This window comes from Zootoca vivipara, chromosome 10 (assembly GCF_965207765.1).
Source record: "Zootoca vivipara chromosome 10, rZooViv2.hap1.1, whole genome shotgun sequence".
NCBI classification, from domain to species: domain Eukaryota; kingdom Metazoa; phylum Chordata; class Lepidosauria; order Squamata; family Lacertidae; genus Zootoca; species Zootoca vivipara.
The window spans coordinates 42,942,901-42,966,838 of NC_142593.1; the positions used below are offsets into that span (position 1 = coordinate 42,942,901).

The following is a 23,938-nucleotide window of genomic DNA, read 5'->3' on the forward strand; positions in this document are numbered from 1 at the left end:
CAGTGTTGCCCGCAGCACACCTGACTATCATTCAGGGCACCCCAGGGTGCCATGGCTCACTGGTTGAAAACCACTGTGCCTGGGTTCAGTTATCATTTCTGAACACATCCATGGTGAATAACAGGCATAGCAACCCCTGTTTCATTTGAAACTACAAAAAAAAGTCTTCTTCTACAGGTCCTGTGTTGCTTATGCATCGTGTTTTGACTCTGCAAACACTAGTTCTCTGTTAGTTTGCTGACACACATTGAAGCCTTGACACAGAAAGTGCAACACAGCAATTGCATACGCTACCACTGAGCCTGCCCCTCTGCCGACTTTTCATTAGTGGGTGAAAAATACTACCATTGCTAATTTGTGAACACGTGGTTTTTTTCTAGTCCCTTTTGCTGCTGGAGCTCCACTATTAAAGCTTGGTTGGGCTTGGAAAGCAGTTTTGCAGCTCTGTGTGACGAGTCCCGTCAGAGGTAATGGTTAGCAGAACACCAACATACATATGCTCCTCCTTGAATTTTTTTTTTAAAAAATCACTGGCTAAGGGTTATTTGACAAAAACAACCACTTCCTTCCCACCCCTGCAGTCCCACATGCTGTTTAGAGCAGGCATCCCCAAACTTCGGCCCTCCAGATGTTTTGGACTACAATTCCCATCTTCCCCAACCACTGGTCCTGTTAGCTAGGGATCATGGGAGTTGTAGGCCAAAACATCTGGAGGGCCGCAGTTTGGGGGTGCCTGGTTTAGAGAAATATGCTCCATATGCAGGTTTGACCCATAGTTTGACCCAGTTGAAGGCCGTCTAAATCAGAGGGTGCTGTTTTGGTGCTAAACCGGTGCCAGTAATCGACTGGATAAGGGTGAAGCTCGACTGAGACAAGACAGAGCTGCTCATGGTCAGTCAAAAGGCAGTTTGGGTTATAGCGATTCATTCCATGCTGGATGGGGTTACACTGCCCCAAAAACTCAGGCTCATAGCTTGGGTGTACTCTTCCATCACCACCACCTCTTCCTTCTCTCGTTCTTAATAAAAAATACAGTCATATCTCGAAAGTCAAACGGAATCCATTCCAGAAGTCCATTCGACTCCCAAAACGTTCGGAAACCAAGGCGCGGCTTCCGATTGGCTGCAGAACCTGTGCCTGGCGACATCATTAAATGTCTTTAGGCACCAGGCAAAAACATTCTTCTGTACCCAGACCGTTGGTCATTAAATAATTCTATGTCCTGTTAAAGCTGTGAGAGAGGGGTGGGGGGACTGTTACTATGAGTATTTTATTATTATACTGTCTGTTATTATGCTTTTAATTATGTTTTTATTATTGTGTTCCATAAAATGTGTTCTTAATGTATAGCACCTTCTGATCTTTTTATAAAGGGTGGTCAATCATCATCATCACCATCAAACGCACCATGAGAAACATACAGTTTTAAGAGAGTAAGGCAGCTAAAATCAATCAACAGCAGAACTGGTTAAACGATTAAGACAAATTTGATTAATTAAGGACACATTCCAGCCTACAAAGCAGGACCAGTGAGGGGGGTGGTCTGAAGGGAGTTTGAAGCACCATTCAAAGAGGCCTGGACCCAGCCTTCCTCAACCTTGTCCCCCCCCCATGTTCTTGAACTACAACTCCCATAATCTCTCTAGGGATGGCTAGAGATGATGGGAATTGTAGTGCAAGATGATCTAAAAACCCACGGTTGAGAAAGGCTGCACTAGGCAATGGAACCTGGAGAAAAACCCAAATCCCTGGGCTCCTTCAGGTATTTGCTTTCCAATCCGTTTAGAGGTTTAATGATACATATTGGCATTTTTGAGAGAAATGCTTAACCCAGTTTCATTTGTGTGTGTGTTTGGGTGTGTGTGTGTGAATTAAATGTACAGCAGACGACTTGTTAATTGTCTAAAGCCTTTCAGCCATCTTTTCCCTGGACCTGTTTCCCCTGGAGGCTGGATCTCAATTTTGAAATTCATAGTGTGTTCAGTGCTAATTCCTAGAGGTCTCGTGCTAGACGTAGCATAGCAAATTAATGACAAAAATTATTGAGTGTCATTTGTGCCATTCCCAAGGTTACCAATAGATAGTTTTCATGAAGTATATGCTAACAGAAGATGAATTCTAATTTAGACACCCCTGTGGCACCTTCCAGCTTCTCTGTCCACCCCAATTTTATTTTCAAAGTTTTTTTTGGGGGGGGCGGGTTGTCTGTCCCTTCTGCAATATATTATTTGGTTTTGAAGGTTTCCAAATGTGCCTCTGGCCCCCAAAGGTTCAGGAAATCCTGAATGAAACCCTGATACAATCTATACAATTCTGTTAGTTGAGTAGAGTAGGTTCAGACAAAATTGCATAGGTGTACCCAGAACATTGGCACGCGGGTGGCGCTGTGGGTTAAACCACAGACCCTAGGGCTTACCGATCAGAAAGTCGGCAGTTCGAATCCCCGTGACGGGGTGAGCTCCCGTTGCTCGGTCCCAGCTCCTGCCAACCTACCAGTTCGAAAGCACATTAAAGTGCAAGTAGATAAATTGGTACTGCTACAGCGGGAAGGTAAACGACGTTTCCGTGTGCTGCTCTGGTTTGCCAGAAGCGGCTTAGTCATGCTGGCCACATGACCTGGAAGCTGTACGCCGGCTCCCTCGGCCACTAAAGTGAGATGAGCGCCATAAGTCTCTTGGTTGATTTTGCTGCAACAGCCAAGACAGCCACCTCACTGGAACTGTGAACTCAAATGTCAAGACTCTGTAGATGTGTTTCGTTGAAGTGGTACTTGGAATAGATTGCTCTGATGTAGCAATCGCAGGGGTTGCCTGCTTTGCAAGGGGGAATAAATGAATTTTGGCATGCTTTGACTTTAAACTGCAATCACATCCTACACCAGAGCTTCTTCAGGGTAATTTTGGTCTTGATTGACTGCCCCACCCCATCGAAAAAGGAAAAGAAAAGAAAAGTTTTATGATGCTGCACAGATTTAGTGATTCCCAGCCAGACCCCTGTCACGATTTACTGGATGCAATGTGATTACCGTGCAGGATTGCATTCAGTTTCCACCTTTCTGCAGGCACAATAGCTTCGTAGATAATAATTGTCTTCATTTGGGCAGGTTAGCTGTTGATTTAAATGCCAAATGCACACGCTCCAAATTTAAGTGCTCCTGCTGAAGGGTAAGGCCTGAAACGCAGTGTTTATTTTACTTGTTTACTTCATAAAGTTAATACACTGATGGTAAAACAACAAAACCTCAAAGTGGTTCGCAAAGAGAAAGAAACAACAAATTTATCAGTAAATCAGTTCAAAACAACTATTCAAAACAATAAAAAATGAAAAATAAAATAAAATCAGCAATAAACTAAAAGCAGATTGAAATGCACATCAACATTCTGCATGTCTGGGGTAGCCTTCTCCAAACAGGAATGTTTTTAGCAGGTGCTGAAAAGAGTACAGCGATCAGGGAATTTAAATTAGGTAGTTTGAATTCTAGAGACTTTTCTGTCTTAATAAGCAAACTTGGAAAATTCGAGTTGTGCATATCTCTGCATAATACTGCATCATGTTTAGCACTTTGATTGCTGTGATGTGATTGTTTCAGCCTGCGTATTCAACTCCCATCTTTTGTTTTGATTCGGTTCGGCTGTAATTAAAAATTATAGTGTACAGTACTTGAACAAATAGAGTAGAGCAAATACAAGTGATTTGGTGAAGGCTAGTGCAGTTGGTCCTTTATCTGTAGGAGATAAGGCTGCAAGGAGGAGATGATGGGAATGGGTGAATTGAGGAAGAAATCCTAACATCGCATGCCTCCAATGTTGTGCGGTATAAATGCTGTGTTATTATTACCCCACCCATCTGACTGGATTGCCAGTGAGTTTCATGACAGAGCAGTAATTTGAACTCAGGTCTCCCAGGTCCAAGTCTAGCATCATTACCACTGGCTTTTCTGCCTGTGGCTCTAATGAGTTGGAGTTGCTCAAGTGGAGAGTCCTGCACAAAAAGGAAAAATGGGATGTGGTCAGATGAAGAGTCCCTAGAGAGACCCTCTGCTAAAACTCTACTTAATATTAAACCTTATTAATTTTATTTAACGTAGCGGTTAATGCAGTCTTGACTGCTGGCCTTTGTTTCAAGCTTAATGATTTATAAGAAAGAAAGAAAAACCCTTCCATGTCTCCAAGATACAATCTATCCTTCCGTTTTGTTCAGTGGTCCTGCAAATCTGACATTTAAGTGTGTTTGATATTTCTGGTTTAAAGTCTGCTAAAGCCATATTCAGTAGCGGAGGTGGACCTGTTGCTCATCTTTTAAACACACACTTAAAGTGCGGCCCTCATTTTGATACAGAAGAAAAGGAGCATAGCAGCGAAGCAAATAGTCTATGTCTGTTAGACCATTCTGAGATTCGAACGTGGCGCTACTGCTGAAATAAATGTGATGCATTTATATTCCTTTGGGGGGGGGCAATACTTTCTGATCCGTGTTATAAAAATGCCTTTAATTCTCCCTCTCAGCATTCATCTCATTTTGTCTGCCCCTGTCCAACATAAAATGGGAGCCATTTTTGGCCTTGGACCTGTTTTTAGATTTTGTTTTCAGTGACAAGTGTGCTGCTTAGGCTGTAGAAAGGGGGGGGGAGAACCCTAGATAAATAAATGTAGATAACTTGCACTGCTCAGAAAACCAGAAAAATGCAATTTTGTATGGGGGGGGCGCTAAATATGAGCGCTTAACTCAGAGACCAAAAAATAATAAAATCTGTGGATGTTGCAAGTTAGCTGAAATGCCTTTGAAAAATCGAAAGTACAAATTTGAAGCAACATCCTGATTGGGAAGCAATATATCTTGCGAGTGTCGTTTGAGGCTGCCACTGTAATTGTCCCCACCTTCGGATAATAGTTATCAGAAGTGTGTGGTGGGGGCAGGGGCGGGGAGAGAAGTTAAAAGGACAAGAATTGCAGGTTCTGAATGTGACAAGGTCCTAAATATTAAGAGGAAGCTGGAATAGTCCACATGGTGCTCTGCATAGATTGTTGGACTTCAGCTCTCAGCAGCCTCGACCAGTTTGGCTAATGGTCACAGAGGATGGGAGTTGGATTCCAAAAACCACGTGGAGGGTACCATGTTGGCTGCCACCTGCATTTAATTTGTTTTACTTAATTGTATAATGCAGGTCAAGATGGCATCCGTGGTTCCTGCCCTCCTCATTCCACCCCTCACAACCCTATGAAGTAGGCGAGGCTGAGGGGCAGCAATTGGACCAAGATCACCCAGTGAGCTTCATGGCTGAACAGGAATCCTAAGGGCCCAATGCTCTAACCCAGGGGTCAGCAAACCTTTTCAGCAGGGGGCCAGTCCATTGGCCCTCAGACCTTGTGGTGGGCCGGGCTATATTTTGGAAAATATAGATGCATATTTAATAAAAGGGATGCATGTTTAATAAAAGGACACATTCTACTCATGTAAAAACACCAGGCAGGCCCCACAAATAACCCAGAGATGCATTTTAAATAAAAGCACACATTCTACTCATGTAAAAACATGCTGCTTCCCGGACTGTCCGTGGGCCGGATTTAGACGGTGATTGGGCCGCATCCGGCCCCCAGGCCTTAGTTTGGGGGACCCCTGCTCTAACCACTAAACCAGACTGGCTCTGCCAAAACAAACCTGACTCAGCTCCTTTCTTAAGCGATGAAGGTGGACAGCTGGCAGAATAGCTACATTTTTTCTGAACGGGGATGGGGAATCTGTGGCCTTCCAGATGTTCATAGCTGCCAAGTTCTCCCTTTTTAAAAGGGAAATTCCCTTATGCTGAATAGGCTTCCTCGTGAGAAAAGGGAAAACTTGGCAGCTATGCAGATGCTGCTGGTCTACAACCCTCACATCATTCTGGGTCCAACCACATCTGGAAGGCCACAGTTTTCCCTTGATTCATTGGATAACCGTTTGCCAAATATGTAATGCAACCTACCATTTCCCCTTCATTTTAATTCCAACGTTATTTGCACTGTTACCTGCAAAAAGGTCCTTATTAGCTTTCCCTGTTTTCTCTCTGTGTGCTTGACGTACTGTTTCGATGGAAGCATTTTTTAATGCTGATGCTGATGATAATGATAATTAAACTGTCCGCAGAGACAAGAAGCTTGAAATACAAATTTGATTTAAAGTGCAGCAACTTCAAATGCCAAGATGTAGAAAAGGGAAGTTTTAACTACCGGGGATAAAGTTGTTTATCAACAAAATAAAAAGGAAGAGACGTATTGGGTCACTTGTGCCTGTGACCTGAGGTTCCTCAAGTGCTTATTTTAAGAGCAGCTTATCAGTTAGCAGCAGCTATGGGCAACTTACTTTAAGGGAAACACTTTCCATGGCCACCTTTAACCTGTTCTTTGTGGAACAGCTGTGGCAGTGCTGTGCAAAGTCATTAAGGAACTGAGTATACTTTGAACTCCCAGGGATCTGAGAGAATTTTTGTTCAAAGGGTTTCAGAGAGTGCAGACGGCAGAACGGAATGCATTTCCAAAATATACGTTGTGCTGGTGGAACAGGATTGTGTGAAATAATTCCGCTTTGTTCCTGGTGTATATATACATATATGAATTATTGATATTTGGAAGCCTCTCTTTGCTGGAAGAGGGGATTAATTTTGGGTGGGGTGGGGTAGGGGAGATGGCTATAAATGTGATTGTATAGTTAGTTGCTTGAGGCGTAGCTCAGTCCCCAGAGCATAAGACTCTTAATCTCGGGTCTGCGGGTTCGAACCCCACGTTAGGTGAAAGATTCGTCCATTGCAGGAATGCAAGGACCCTCACGGTCCCTTCTCTGGAAACCACAGAGGGGGATATGCTCTTGTGCTCAGATCCTGCCTTTGGCTTTCCCACAGGCAGTTGGCCACTGTGAGTACAGGATGCTGGACTAGATGGGGCAGTGGCTCGAGACAGCAGACTCTTCTGGGGTAGTTCATGAGCATTGGACCTGTCTGTCAGTTCTCCCTCTCAAATGTCTGATAACATGGCTCTTAAACATTTAGCTCTGAGCTGTAAAAATTACCGCGTCACAAACTGCGACTCTAATAAGATGTAATAATGGAGTGCATAGTGCTTTCTGCTTCTTAATGGTGTATTATAAATTGTCAAATCAAATTCTCGTATCACTTTCCTTATGCAAACACCCATTATTTGCACATGCATTTCATGCATGATCTGATTTAACTTTGCTTCATCTCCTCTCTCTTCTCACAGAACTGAAGCAAACACGGAGTTGTACCCTTTTGCAAGTTATATAACTTTAGATTTTTCAGGCATTAAATAATGCTTAATGGTGCTAATGAATGCTTCTGAAGAGCAAATTCATGAAGAAGGGGAAAAATATTAATGTGCATGCAGTTACTAAGAAATTACATTTTGATTTTTTTTAAGTGTGGCACATGCCCAGAGAAGGTGGATTCTCCACTCAAAATTATGTTATAAATGATTAGCGATAAGCTGTTTCCCCAGTTCTGATTCTACTTGCTCACTTTTAAAAGATGAAAATTAATGGAAGCATTTGCATATCTGAGACTTTAGTACTTAGCTTTAGGGATAAATATTCTTAAATGGAAGCTAAATGCATTGGCAATAATGGTATTTGTAAAGCTAAAGCTTGCAAGGTTAAATGGATAACCGCTGAGTGCCTTAATCTGCACTTCATGGAGTGCACTGAAGGAAAGAGTGGACAGACGTCCTGGTGATTTTGATTTGTTTTTATCCTTAGATTATCCTTAAATAGAAATGCCCATAGTGGAAATTACATACAGGTGCCTGGTTTCAATGTAGCAGTCCTAGTCTGATAAAGCATGGCTTCTTGACCTGGGAATGAATGGTCAAAGGATGGTCACCCTCCTTGCCCATCCCTCCTCGTGCCACGATCCAGGGCAGCTCAGGCGGTGTCTTAAACCACAGAAATTCATACTGAGAAACTGTGATTTAAAGGCTCCACCCAAACTAGAGCAACAGACCAGAATCAGACACTGGTTCCATTTCCTTGTTTGAATGGTGCCTTTAAATCAGTTTCCCACTAATTTGCCCATGGGATACAAAGCTTTAAGAAACAAAGAGTGTCGCTGAAGCTGAGGAGGAGGAGGAGGGAAGAAGTGGAGATTTGAAGAGTGAGTATACTTGGGTGGTGGTGATCTGTGCAAATGGGCGCATTGAAAACTTGTTTGATATCTGAAAGCAGCTTCTCAGCTACAGTTTGTACTCAGGTAGCGGCTCAGATTCCAGAGTAGGGCTGGGCGATATCTGGTTTTCAGCATCGTGATATATCACCAGGTAAACATGTCAGTATACTGGTATATCACAATGTCTATATCATGGGATGTAACTGTGTAGAGGCGAAGAGCGTAATATCCTGGCAACTGCTACTTACTTAGGGGTCTAAAACGGATTCATTTTTACTTACCTTTAACATATTGCGAGACGATGACCGGCCACCCGCGTGAAGTAAATAAAACACAAGGACACGTGGTTTTAGGTTAATGGGCAAAATAAGGCCACAACTTTATTGGTTACGGCATGAGAGTGGTATTGGCTTAGGCATTGGACGAGAACGCAACACTTGACTCCACCCCGACCGGTGGGAGTCACTTTAGGGTTAACAAACAGTGGGAGGAGCTTGTTGATGCAAATACAACTGAAAGCTTCCCCTGACGTCACCGGGGGTCGTGCCATGGCCCTAGCCCCCATCAGGGCACTGGACAGGATCTACGACCGCCGGATCCCATTAATGGGATACCCAAAGGAGGTAGGTGATGGCTACAACCTGCCCTCCAATCACACAACACAGATAATCACATATTGAATAATCCAACTGTTAATTTATAGTAGCTACAGAGCAACAGGGGCAACATGAATCATGAGAGAAGTAATGACTGGCTTCAGAGTTTTCCCCATATTGTGATTTTTTTTACATAGCACATACACATTGTGATTCGCGATCTATCACCATTCCAAATGTTATGAAACCATTATCACGATGTGGACTTTAAACTGATTTTGGACGATGTTTCAATACATCGCCCAGCCTTACTGCAGAGGCCAAGACACACGTGTTATGTGCCATGCCTGGCTTTATTTTCTATGTATCCCAGCTTCTGCAAGAGCCATGGGAATGGACCAGGAAATGAAAAAGCGGTGGCTGAATGCTATACCAGAGTCATTCAGACATTTAATGTGCTTCTGCCTGTAGCCTATTGGCTAAGGAGTAATTTCACTCTAGACCAAATAGAAGGTAGATAGACATATGGTGACATTTTCTTTAAGATGATTTGGTTGTGCATATGTGTGTGAGAGATAGAGGCACGGAGAGAATATTTGGGCAACCAAAAGGCAAAATGTGCCAAAAATCTGGTGCCCCCCTCCCCCAGTGTGACTCTATAGCAGGTAACAGGGTTGTATCTGCACATGTCTGGGCACATACTGAATTTTGCTGCAGGGACCACAGATGAACTGCAGAAGTCCAAACCTAGAGAAAATGCAACACAAGGGATTCGAGAGTTAAAAGTGCTCCCCTACAGCATGCCATGAAATACCATATTGCATTGAGATGTGAAATAATTTGATCAATACTGAAGGACAGTGTAGTATCTACAAACCCCCAGAAATAATTTGAATGTCAGTGCCGATGAACAAAGTTGACATTTTACCAGTTCTTTTTCTCTATGCACGGCCTTGCAAACAATAAGCCTTACATTCCTTTAAAATGCACATTTTTAAAAGCAGAAAATTGCTTAACGATGAGACATCTCCTCCTTTCCCACTCTGCAATAGTCATGAAGTGGCAAGCTTTGGCTCGGAGCTTGACAAAGCTTCTTTGCATGCAGATACATGGCCCACACCGTAAGATGCACGAGTTGGCTATCTTTCCGCAGCGTTTATTGAGAACAGGAATTGTTGAATGCAGCCAAGTAATAATAATAATAATAATAATAATAATAATAATAATAATAATAATACTCCCATTAACTTAAAAATGTCAGCAGTGGGTTGCATCCATAGATGTTGCTCAGCTAATGGCAAGGTTTCTGTCAGCGGAATAGGGTGGGAAGCAATTGCCAGCAATTCCCCCTCACTCTGCAGCCCCACTTTGTTTACTTTGTTTACCCATTGAACTCTGTGGGGGATTGCTTCTAGGTCGACATGCATAATAGCATTGTATTGTAAAAGGGACAAATGTTACTGCTTGTGGCAGAATGTATGTGAAATGCTGTGAATACCTGAACGCGCTATGTAAATGCACTTTTTATTATTAAAGTAAGATGTGAAAGACAGTCCTCTCCAGAATAAAATAATTTGGTAGGGATAGGAAAGTGGCTCAATTGTTCTAATTCAGGCACCCCCAAACTTGGCCCTCCAGATGTTTTGAGACTACAACTCCCATCATCCCTAGCTACCAGGACCAGTGGGCAGGGAGGATGGCAATTGTAGTCCCAAAACTTCTGGAGGGCCAAGTTTGTGGTTGCCTGTTCTAATTGGAACTTCAAGTGTAAAACTTTGGCTTTAGGAAGGAAGTAAACTATAGGGAATTGATCTGAAAACCTTCCTGGTGTGTGTGTGTGTGTGTGTGTGTGTGTGTGTGTGTGTGTGTATGCCCTTCACTAATGTGAAGTGTTCTGTATTAATATAATGTCACTTGGGGTTATGTAACACTTCACACTATAGTGAACGTAACAGCATTAATTACTTGGTGTTTGTTAAGCCCTTGACTGTTATTTAGATAGGCCCCGAATTCACATTAGCTATGAGTGGTGTTCATTGCTAAAGATACACTTGAATACTGATGAGTTGAAATTCCTGATTTTGTGCATGTGTCGGTGCATTTCTCCCTTTTGTGAGACAAGTGAAAACAAAAAATTCACAGGCAGCAGAAATCTTGTCCACTGACATTGCAGAGGTTGAAAAGGGGGCAAGCTTTTACTTCAGCCCCTAAATGTTTTCACATGTTAATTAAAATAATGTATATGAAGTGTATTGATCACTTGAAAGGTGTTTTGGCCAATGCCAACTTTTATTGTTCAATTTATTGTTCTCCAGTATCACGAGAACAATCATGGATTTTTGGTATAATGAAATAGCTTGTGATGCAGCAGATCTTGTTTGCGGGTGGGGCAGTTTGTTATCAAAACCTTTTTTTAAATCCCCGTTTCTATTAAAAATGCCTTCCATAAACTGCCCAAACGTTTTCTGCAGTTCAGGAATGGCTATTGTCCAGCAATGCCTTTTTTAAAAATGTATCCCAACATTATAATATACTTTGTTTCCATGCACTCATTCTGCATTCTGCACTCAGAATTGCATTCTGAATGCAATTCATTATTACGTCACATTTTCCTCCAAGGACATCAATACGGCATACCTGGTTCCTCTCTCCATATTATCCTTTATTTATTGCTTGCCTCCATAGGTAACATTTACTCCAGTGAGCGTTATCTGAACTGCTTGTTTCATATTTCATGGTTTGCAATTGTTTATCATGAACCACCTCGAGGTGCATCTGGGTATAGGATGGAAATTATTGAAATTAAACCATGTGGTCCTCAGGTTTGGTTCAAGGATGGGCAACTTTGCCTAGCAGGCTGCTTCCCAGAACTGTGTGAACGTTGTCTGTTGTGGCTGTGGGGTTAGTGGCTCTTTTATGCTTTGACATCATGAACATTGGCAAACATAGCATAGCAACATTATAATACTCTAAAAAGTGTCATACATGCTGTGTTTCACAGCACGGATGATGGCCACAACACCTTCTAAGGACAGGCCATAGCTCACTGGTAGAGTGCATGAATTGCATGCAGAAATGTCTCAGTCCCAGCAACTCAAGGCAGAGCTGAAAAATATTATTGCTTGAAATGCTGAAGAGAAAATGCAAAGCTAAGCTAGACAGACCACTGGTTTGATGTGTATAAGGCAGCTCTGATGTTCTCTGTAAGAGCCTTCCACTGAGCACAAGTGCTCCATTTTCTCAGTGGACAGGATATATATTACTCATGTGTTATGGGCTGGAAAGCAAGAAGAAGAAGATACATAGAAATGGGAGCAGGCTATATATTGTCCATTTGTCATTATTCTGGTACATTTTGGCTTTGCATTTGGAGGGAGACCAAGAGTGAATTTCACTGGGCTGCCAAAGTGTTCATGATTAACAGCAGGTACCAGTTCATTTTTATGTAAACACATTGATAGGTTTTGACAGGAAGGCTGGGGGAAAAAAAATCTACCAAATGCAACACATCCTTTCAAATATGCCATGGAATGATGAGCTAATTCTTCAGCACAATGCTGAATTTATTCCACATGCCAATCAACTGGTAGGAAGGAATGTCAGAACTTGCTGATACTCTCTGGATATACTCTATAGCAGGAATTCTCTCCCTTTGTCTTAACAAGGGATCCCCATCAAAAAGATCTCTCCTAATCATATGACCAAGAAAGTGTGTGTTTTGCAATTGTGCTATTCAAGGAGGGAGTTTTACTGCAGAATTCAGTATTCTGATGCCCTTTGGTTAGTTCAGATCACACATGGATGTCTGGGATCCTTAATATTTTTAAACAGTGGTGTTCTTTTAAAGCTTTATTTCGTTGAACAGGAAATAGCAGTAGAATTCAATCCACCAACTTGTCATTCAAAGGTCTTTTGAGATTTTTTAAAATAAAAAACCCTACCATTTGCTTTAAAACAGTGGTATTCATCCCTAAGCAGAGTGTTTCAGAAGAGCAGCAGTACTAAGAGAACGTTGCTCCGTTTAGCCTAGTGGCTGAGTTGGATAATTTTAGATTCTGGATTAGTTTCTACAGGACCCCTGGACTCTTGAGATGACCACATGTTTATCTTCATTGCCCTGCTGCACTTGGCAGTTCTGCTCCTTCTCTTGAGTGGGGCCTGGACTTGTGCTCCCAGGCACATTTATACTGAAGCTAGCTACCTACACTTAAAATTTAGTCAATGGGACTAAAGCTTGTGTCCAACACAGACAATCTGATGTAAATGGCAATGTTAAATGCTAGCCTTTCCCAACTTGGTGCCCTCCAGATGTTTTGGACTAAACCTCCCATTGGTTCCAATGAGAGCCAATAATAAGATCTTATAGGAGTCGTAGTTCCATAACATCTGGAGGGGACCTCATTGGGCTATACTGTCTGTACATTTGACCCAGAAAAGTCTCCTGCCTTTTTGAAGGTAAGGGCGCTTCATGCAACAAACATGAATGTAGTAGATATTTACCAATATGCTCTGCTGTCCAGGAGAGCATATTGATGGTTATCTGTGTTATAATCACATCTCTTCTAATTTTTAAAAGCCTTACAATATCTAATTTAATTATACTGCTGGAAAATAATATTTTTTGCTTTGTTCAATTATTGTGTTTTCTATCTTCTCTTAGGTTTTACTGGGACTTAATAATGCTTATAATGATGGTTGGAAATCTTGTCATTATTCCTGTTGGGATCACATTCTTCACAGAGCAGACAACCACACCGTGGATTATTTTCAATGTAGCATCAGATACTGTGTTTCTGTTGGACTTGATCATGAACTTTAGAACTGGCACTGTTAATGAGGACAGCTCTGAGATAATCCTGGACCCCAAAGTCATCAAGATGAATTATTTAAAGAGCTGGTTCGTGGTTGACTTCATCTCATCAATACCAGTGGATTATATCTTTCTCATTGTAGAAAAAGGGATGGACTCAGAAGTCTACAAAACTGCTAGAGCACTTCGTATTGTAAGGTTCACAAAAATCCTCAGCCTGCTGCGTTTATTACGGCTTTCAAGATTAATAAGATACATTCACCAGTGGGAAGAGGTAAGTTTCCCCTTTTGTATATTCATCAAACGGATGCATTTTTTAAAAAGAAAGAAAGAAAAGATAATGATCTTACGTTGAGATGTTGCAGCCAACTGAGACTTCATAGTTCTGATTACACTTAGGAAAAGGTAAGGTTACTTTTTGGGTGTGGAGTGGCATTTTATCTTGTCCACTATTGTTTACTTTGTGCTACTTTTGATGATGTCTGAGCAGTATTATTAAAAACTAAATGAAGATTCAGAATACATGTATTTGTCAATAATTCAGCCGTCCTGGGGGCCAGTTGTCAGACTGGTCCCACAGGCCAAATATGCGATTGCTCTCACAAACGTGATGAACAACACACAAGTCAGTAAATAAGGCTTAACTGCTTTATTTACATATAAACAAACTGGGAGCTCTACATCACGGCTCCCTCTCTCTGGCATAACAGCCAGTAAAAGAGAAAGAACTAAGGTACAACAGTCCCACATAAACATCCTGTCTACGTCACTTCCACTCTGTGGGAATGAAAACACATACAGTCATATGATACACAATAACCCTATGACTACAGACGGGGAATGAATCCTAACAAACTCCCCCGATTTATTCCCTGTGCTGCAGTTCACCTTTGGAACTACCCGCAACTGGATTTGGCATTGGCCGTACCATCTTGCACTTCTGATAAGTCACGGCTTCACAGCTCTTTGACTGCGCAGCAAAAGCGAAAGCGGGGTGGGGGGACTTTTCCAGAAAGGCTAAAATGAGCAGTCAGCTCACTCTTCAACGCAAGAGCTTGATTAGTCTGACTGGTATTTGTTTCACGTAATAATTCTACTTTCTGTAGTGGCTTGTCCATTGTTGGCGGCTGTATGTTTTTGAACACCAGTTGCTGGAAAATGTGGGGCAGGGGCGGGGAGTGCTGTTGCACTCCGTTCTTGCTTACAGGCTTCCCAAAGACATCTGGTTGGCCAATGTGAGAATAGGATGCTAGACTCAGGGGTGTCAAGTTGAATAAAATGTTGTCCTCCACACATGCCATTTGAATGGCAATACCCATCAACTGGCAGAGGGGTGTTTAATTGTTTTATTAAAGGGGGAGAAGGGACTTTGGCCATTAGGCGTTTACTCCTATGGCAGGACTCTTCCTATGTTCATAGTTATAATAATAGTCATTTCAAATACTGTATCACTTTTGTCATAAGCCAGTGGCAATCTTCCCATGATCACTTTGAACTGGTCTTGTGTTTGTGTGTGTGTGTTACGCTAGTACCGGTAGCCCTAAGCCAGTGGGGAGCACAGTCCTTTTTCATTTCCTCAATGGAGCTTTCTCCATCTCTTCAGTAAGAAAAGTGATGAGTGTAGTGAATTGAGGTGAACCATATTATTTTAACTTAAGCGGATACTGTAGAATTGTGAATGTGCATTGGAGTAGAGTCGTGTGCAGTTGCTTCGCTGTCCCCTTGGTGCAGGCATAGGCAAACTCCGGCCCTCCAGATGTTTGGGACTACAATTCCCATCACCCCTAGCTAATAGGACCAGTGGTCAGGGATGATGGGAATTGTAGCCCCAAACATCTGGAGGGCTGGAGTTTGCCTATGCCTGTCTTGGTGGATCCTTGAGGATACTGAGCAGGACCAGAAAATAATTTCATTAATATGTAGCCACCATGTAAAAGAAAAGAAGGAACTGTATAATGTATGTGGTCCCATGAAATGTAACTGAATTTTGACAAACAACTCAAATGGCAGTAAATGAGATTTGGTGAAGATCTTGAAGAAGTGAAAAAAATATATTTGTGTCCATTCACTAATTTGAGGTAAATGGCATTAACTAGTTTGCTGAACCCCAGCTAGCAACTTGGATCATTTCTGTTTTCTTCTGTTTGTTTATCCACATATCCATGATTGTTCTGACATCCCAGTGTCCCTTTGGTTCTGCTTTCTGATTCTGGCAAGAGTTCTGGATTTTTTTTTTATGTTAGCAATGGAATAGATGCTGCACATGCACCCAGCAAAAAGTTCTTGAAAATTATGTACAGATAAAGGTGCAGTTGCAAAGTTCTGCCGAAGTTTTGCTCCCTGTGGATTGTGTTGTTTTTGGTGTTCTGTGTTGGCTCCAGTGATTGTTAATCAGAAGCATAGCTCTACCTCAACACGGTGTATATAATGCATCTGAAATACTGTACATTTTTTGCCCTATATGTCTATTTTACCATTATGGAACACACATCATTATTTGGCAATGTGCAGCTGATGAATCTGCTCAGAAAAAATACACATAATTAGTCCCTCAGCTAAAATCCCATATGGGTAAGAACTCTGGGGGTGCATGAGAAATCCTCATGTTCTTGTGAAGCCTGACAATTTAAAAGGGAAAAGGACACATTTTAAATGCCATCTGAAATGCTAAATGGCACTGGCTGACCTTTCACACAGGAAACGTAAGACGCTGCCATATACCAAGTCAGAATTTTGGTGCATCCAGCTCAGTTGTGTCTACTCTGGCTGGCAGTGGCTTTCCACAGTTTCAGACAAGAGTCTTCCCCAGTGCTGCTTAGAGATGCTGGGGATTGAGCCATGGCCCTCTGCCAGATAGGACTTGATTTTGGCTTTTATCGTTAAGGTTGGTATTTTTGTTTTATTGAATTTTTACTGAGATATTGTTAGCAGTCTTGAATATTTTTGGCAGCAATATTTTCCATTAGAATCATGGAATCACAGAATCATAGAGTTGGAAGAGACCACAAGGGCCATCCAGTCCAACCCCCTGCCAAGCAGGAAACACCATCAAAGCATTCTTGACATATGGCTGCATAGCTGCCAAGTTTTCCCTTTTCTCACGAGGAAGCCTATTCAGCATAAGGGAAAATCCCTGTAAAAAAGGGATAACTTGGCAGCTATGTATGGCTGTCAAGCCTCTGCTCAAAGACCTCCAAAGAAGGAGAGTCCACCCCACTCCTTGGTAGCAAATTCCACTGCCGAACAGCTCTTACTGTCAGGAAGTTCTTCCTAGTGTTTAGGTGGAATCTTTTTTCTTGTAGTTTGAATCCATTGCTCTGTGTCCGCTTCTCTGGAGCAGCAGAAAACAACCTTTCTCCCTCCTCTAGATATCACCCCTTAACCTTCTCTTCTCCAGGCTAAACATACCCAGCTCCCTAAGCCGTTCCTCATAAGGCATCGTTTCCAGGCCTTTGACCATTTTGGTTGCCCTTTTCTGGACACGTTCCAGCTTGTCAGTATCCTTCTTGAACTGTGGTGCCCAGAACTGGAGACAGTACTCCAGGTGAGGTCTGACTAGAGCAGAATACAGTGGTACTTTTACTTCCCTTGATCTAGATGCTATACTCCTGTTGATGCAGCCCAGAATTGCATTGGGCTTTTTAGCTGCTGCATCACACTGTTGACTCATGTCAAGTTTGTGGTCTACCAAGACTCCTAGATCCTTTTCACATGTACTGCTCTCAAGCCAGGTGTCTCCCATCCTGTATTTGTGCCTTTCATTTTTTTTGCCCAAGGTATTACTTTACATTTCTCCTTGTTAAAATTCATCTTGTTTGCTTTGGCCCAGTTGTCTAATCTATTAAGGTCATTTCATTACTACTTAGAGATACTGGGGAATAAACCAGGGGCCTTTTTGCATGCAAAGCAGATGCTCTGTCATTGAATGATGGCAATTTTATCTTAAACTTCTCCTAATTTACTGAATCAGGACAAATTACAATAGGCCACTGATTACCTCCAGGTGTTCTACTAATAATCATTTGGAATATCTCAATTAGTTTATTTAACAACCAACCAACAACCACCACCACAATTACTGAAATATCTAAATGTTTCTTGGTTTGTGGAGCCACGTATTTTTCTTTGGGCCTGTTGAGAAAGTCAGTGTTTGTGACTGGTTGAGAGTGGTTGAGAGTGACTAGATTGAGCATCCACCATTCAGATAGGATGAAGGTGCTATTCATACTGTACATGGTTCATGTGCCTTGAGTAACAGAGTTTGGCCTGTTTTTGGATGCAGTTGCGCTTGCCCAGAAGGTTCAGGTTCGTACTCCAAACATTTAGAATGTCGTCACATGTTTTAATCTGGTTTTAGTTTATTATTAACTATTTTTTGATGTTTTGGATAGTGTTTTTTTTTTTGCTGATAATTTCAAATTGTGTTGGGGTTTTTATTGCAATCAAGCAGTATACAAATCTTGTGAAATAAAATGAAATCCTGGAGGTGAGGTGCTATTGGATCCTTTCTTTTCAAGAACCTGCTATCGGTGTGCCAGCTGTGACCGTAAGGGGACCAGTTATGCATCACCACAAAAGAGGGCAAAAGAGGCCCTGGAATTTGCATAAAGTGTGCATATTGTAATTTATATATAAATTCAAATTTTAAAGCAATTGCTATAATTGAAATTTAAATAAGATATATCTCACAGTAGTGGGGAAGGCAGAAGGTGTTTTGTGCCTGCTCAGTTTTCTTGGACTGGACAGCTCTCAAATAAAGCATGTCTTCAGGGCATCTTGAATCATAGAATCATAGAGTTAAAAGGGATCTTGAGGATCACCTAGTCCAACCCTCTTCCTTGCAGAAATACGCAGCTGTCCCTGATGGTGATCAAACCTGCTACCTTGCTGTTATCAGCACCACACACTAACCACCTGGGCTATCCAGATGATGGCTCACCACCCCCAACTCTCGATCCATTTCCAGCCTCAATTCAAGGTGCCAGTTTTGACCTATAAAGCCTTCTCATAGGATGGGGTTGGGTTGCCTACAAGACTGCCTTCTCCCACACAAACCTGTCTAGCTACTGAGGTGCTCCTCAGCAGAGGTGCCAACTTGTGAGGAAGATGGGGAGGGGCCACGTTGCATGTGCAATCGCATCAGGATGTCAGAGGAGCCAGGGGGTGGAGCCAAATGCAGTCGTAGCACAGATTCAGTGGCCAGTGGCTCCTCCTGCTGCTGTTGCTGCCACCATCGGCCGAGGGCTGCTTCCCCCCTCCTTCCCTTCTGCGGCAGGAAGAGGAGGAGAAGGAGCCAGCCACTAAAGTCATGCTGCACTTGCCGCTGCACTTGGCCCTGATTTCCCCCCAACATTGGGGGGGGGGCTCAGGAGTTAGCACCTCTGTGGCTTCTCTTTTGAGCTGCTCTGCCTACTCAGGTCAGGTGACTGCTGTCCTTTCCACTGTGCTGTCTCATTCGACAGTGCAGGAAACTCACCTGACACTGAAATGCATGTATTTTTGATGTTGAGTGAAGACTCTTTGATTTGTCTACTTCTTGTGTTGTTGTTTTTAAACGTGGAGTACCTTTTTAAGGCTCTTTGTGGCTCTTGGCTTTTATCTCTGCTAACATAAAAGTTATGAAATCTCATAGGTTTTTACATGAAGAAAAGCACAGAAACACATTTAAACAAATGAGCACTATTTTATACCACCAGACTGCTAATCAGAATGAAATGCAGATGTGCCGAGGAAGTTCTGTATTGTTCAAATGCTGATGCCCATGAGTGCAATTTTTAAATATATATATTGAAACACACCCAGAGGTTTATTCACTTCAAGAAAGCCAGGGGGTGCCATTTTGGAATTCGGTAAAGGGATTTCAGGGTGCACGACAGAGTTGAAAAGTTGACCCTGTGATATAGAAATGCACTGTTTGGATCTCAGTTTTAGAGCATTTCTTGTGGTTTCATGGAATCGTCCATTTTCAGGGGACCATGCATTTGTTGTTGTTGTTATTTATTGAATTTCTATCCCGCCCGTCCTCCTAAAGGAGCCGGGGGCAGCTAGTAACGAAGCAGAACAGACACCAAAGTTCAAAATAAAACCTATCGTAAAGCATATAAAAACAATGAAGGACATTAGCAAACATTTTTAAAAGCCACATGCCATCACAACTAATTATTTCAAGGTTGCTAGGAACAGAATCTTCCAACCATCAGATGCCTGGGTGAATTTGAATGTTTTAAAATCCCACCTGGAAGTCCATGATGAGAGAGACAGGTGCACTTCAACACTTGCCACCTGCTTGATGAAGGGAAAGCTGAGCCAGAGCATCTCCAACAGATGGCTGCCCAGCCTCTGCCTGATGACCTCCCAGGAAGGGGAGACCACCACTCCTCTTGATAATTGATTCTGTCGTTGAAGTGAACCAAAATTTATCCCCCTGTAACTCAGGAGCATTAGATCTAGTCCTGCATTTGGGAGCAGCAGGGGGAAAAGTGTTCTGCTTTATCCTTAACCATTTAAGGGAGTTCTTTGAGGAATACGTAATGACAACTTGCCTGAAACATTGTGAGGCGCATGGGGCTCCCATGGTTGCTGCCTGATTATACGGTAGGATGAACCCACAAAGTTTTTTCAGTTCGGATGTAGGTTTCTGTCGCGTTAGCTGAAGCAGTCCCACGAGTTGCAGTTTGCCACAAATCGTATTTTATTTTAGTTGACATGGGAGCCAAAACATATTACAATCCTTTGCAGGTTTCAGTTGAGAATGGTGGTCCACAGGTAGAGCACATGTGTTCACAGATGTATAACATTTATTTAACACATTACAAAAGCATCAAGGTGATTGAGATAAATTGATATGTATAAACTGAAGAGGCCACAAGTATATTTGTACATTTGCTTCGGTATTGCCGATATTTTATAGGTTTTCTATGTGTAGATAGGGTCTAAACCGCAGAGCCTAGGGCTTGCCGATCAGAAGGACGGCTGTTCAAATCCCCACGACAGGGTGAGCTTCTGTTGTTCTGTCCCAGCTCCTGCCCACCTATCAGTTCGAAAGCACATCAAAGTGCAAGTAGATAAATAATAAATAGGTACTGCTCCAGCGGGAAGGTTAACAGCGTTTCCGTGTGCTGCTCTGGTTCACCAGAAGCGGCTTAGTCATGCTGGCCACATGACCTGGAAGCTGTCTGTGGACAAACGCCGGCTCCCTTGGCCTATAGAGCGGGATGTGCGCTACAACGCCAAAGTCGTCCGCAACTGGACCTAATGGTCAGGGTACCTTTACCTTTACCTTTTTTATGTGTAGATGCAATTAAAACATTTATATAAAAATAAAAAAAACACTGTATATGGGCATCAGTTGCAATCTCTCCCCCTTTTAAAACATTCACAAATTGAGCAGTTGGGGTTCGTAGGATGGTCTGATTTGTGTGCGCTGCATCTGTGTTTATATAAGCTTGTTAAGCTTGAAGATATGGGGAGGTCAAACAATTCTGTGTGAGATTTGACACGGAGTGTCACCCCCCCCAGATTTCTGTCTAGACTTCCATCCTGATCCTCAGCAGTTTCTTATAATCTGAAAACCACAAATCTTTTCACAAGCAATCTTGACAGTATCTTATTGCTGTTCTGTTCTCAGAATAAATATGGCTTACCCAATATAAGTAACACTTCAAAACACAAAATTGCACCTCAGCCACTAACCCCCTATGACAAGCTGTGGCCTGATGGAAACAGAAATAGGAGTGTCACTTTCTCCAGAAATATGTACTTAGCAATCAAAACAGTAGGCTGCATATCAAGGGCAGTATCATCAAATAGCATGAAGGGCAAAGAACAACGGAGCATTAAGTGATGGGGCTTGACATAGATAAAAACACAAGCACTGCATTTCTGGACCATTGCAATATTGATGTAGTCCAGGGACAGCCAATGTGGGGCATTTCACATGTTGGGCTCCATCTCAGATTGGTTAGATTCTGATTTCTTTTGGCCCACAGATCCATATTTCTCCCCCACCCCTAACTGTATGTAATGCAAAGTATTCACTGTGGCATGTTGGTTTCCTGGCCCAAAAACGATATGTATTATTTTCACAGCAGTTTTGAGTACAGAAGCATTGACTAATAAGTATGCTGCTTGTCATCCTTATCAAAAAAAAGATAACAATAGAAACAATATCAAATTCCAAGGACATGGGAGTGGGCGTTTTGCATCATTGCATCGTTTGCATTGATGCCCTTCATCGATCAACAATGCCGCACAGACCAGGTGAGAGCAGCAGACTATTCAGATGTTAGTGTGAAGAGAGCCTCTGCTCCCTCAGATATTCCCATCAAATATACACCAGTATAGAGGGAGCCTAGGCAGCTATAGCCCACTGAATTATGGCAGTTCTGACCCCAAGAAGATAAGAAAATGTTCCAGCATTTTGTTCTCACAGTGGTCAACGAGATGCCTATTGGAAGTCCACAAGCGGGACACAAGTAGCACTCTCTGTCCTTTATATTGGGGGGTAGGGGTGGCTGTGATACATATTTATATACAGTGGCACCTCTGGTTAAGAACTTAATTGGTTCCGGAGGTCCGTTCTTAACCTGAAACTGTTCTTAAACTGAGGTAGCACTCCCGCTGCCGCCACGCCGCCACCGCACGATTTCTGTTCTCATCCTGAAGCAAAGTTCTTAACCCGAGGTACTATTTCTGGGTTAGCGGAGTCTGTAACCTGAAGTGTTTGTAACCTGAAGCGTCTGTAACCTGAGGTACCACTGTACAGTATAAGCATACAGAATCTGTGGAGGGAGGGATAATACTAGCAAGACTCCTAGATCCTTTTCACATGTACTGCTCTCAAGCCAGGTGTCTCCCATCCTGTATTTGTGTCCTTCATTTTTTTTGCCCAAGTGTAGGAGGACCTTAAATTTCTCCCTGTTAAAATCCATCTTGTTTGCTTTGGTCCAGTTGCCTAATCTGTTAAGGTCATTTTGAAGTGTGATCCTGTCCTCTGGGGTATTAGCCACCCCTCCCAATTTGGTGTCATCTGCAAACTTGATTAGGATGCCCTCAATCCCATCTTCCAAGTAATTTATAAAGATGTTGAATAAGACTGAGCCCAAGACAGAACCCTGTGGCACCCCACTAGTCACTTCTCTCCAGGATGAGGAGGAGCCATTGATGAGCACCCTTTGGGTTCGGTCAGTAAGCCAGTTACAAATCCATTGAATGTTAGCATTGTCTAGCCCACATTTTACTAGCTTCTATACAAGTATTAGAAACAATACTGTACTATTATAGGTTGTGGTTGACCTTTCTTAAATTAGGGAGATGGCAGCCATGCTGTGCACAAACTCACGTTGACAATGGCAAATCCCCCAATATCTGACAACCATCCCTATGGATAAATGGTGTAAATTGGGTGCAATAAGGAAAAAGTGCAGAATTGTGGTGAAACCTTGACACCAAAACTGAAATATGTGTGGCTAATTCAGTTAAATCTATGGACTACTATATTTTGTTACGTTTAGACATTTGCTATGTAGGTTCAAGCTATGGTTCATTCTAATGGCAGATATGCTTAGGTACTCTCCAGTCAGCTGTTTGCATGAAGCAAAATATGCCAGCAGACATTAATTGCAGCAGCATCCTTCTGCCACCCAACCTTCCTTCCTTTCCTCGATTTGTCAGATATATCTTGGAAAACAGAAAGTCTCTTCTCGATGCTTAAAGGCAAGAGTTGTGAAATGTCAGTGCTAATGTTGAACATGCTGCTGAATTTGTTGCTCAGGGTCTTCTGATCCCTTTTCCAGGGCTGAAAATACAAAGCAAGATTGGTTTTCAGTGACAATGTCTTTCTTGACTAGCGTAATAAAATATATGCTTACAAGACATCTTCCCGTTTTGACTTTGAGGAAAGGTGACCCACAGTCATTTAGAAAGTGTTTCTGTATGTGTGTTTAATATTTGTTCAAAGATACTGGATTGTTGGGCACTGTACATCTGATGAAAATGACAAAATGAGTGCCTGTCATATACACGCACAAATCGGCACACACATAACTTGCTCAGTTGTACTTGCGAGAGTACAACCTGTTCACCATGAGCAGGGTGATGCTTACGGTACTAGGGGCTTCGCCAGACGAATAAATTTGCCAGACCTGTTTATTGAGCATTCATCCTGACTTGCTTTCACAGAGCTTACACAGAGGTTACGCTATGCCCAATCTTTGCTGAGTATTCATTTTGATTTAATTGTGGGGTGGTTGTATGCCAATTGGGACACGGATGGCACTGTGGGTTAAACCACAGAGTCTAGGGTTTGCTGATCAGAAGGTCAGCGGTTTGAATCCCCGCAATGGGGTGAGCTCCCATTGCTCAGTGCCTGCTCCTGCCAACCTA

General features: G+C 42.4%; 1 protein-coding gene across 1 annotated transcript in view; it reads left to right on the forward strand.

Annotated features, from left to right (window-relative positions):
• HCN1 (hyperpolarization activated cyclic nucleotide gated potassium channel 1) overlaps positions 1–23,938 on the forward strand; it is a 175,036-nt gene that overhangs the window by 13,916 nt on the left and 137,182 nt on the right. Inside the window, exon 2 of the mRNA XM_035100970.3 lies at positions 13,406–13,829. Coding sequence (XP_034956861.2) covers positions 13,406–13,829 — 424 coding nt within the window. The remainder of the gene's footprint in view (positions 1–13,405; positions 13,830–23,938) is intronic.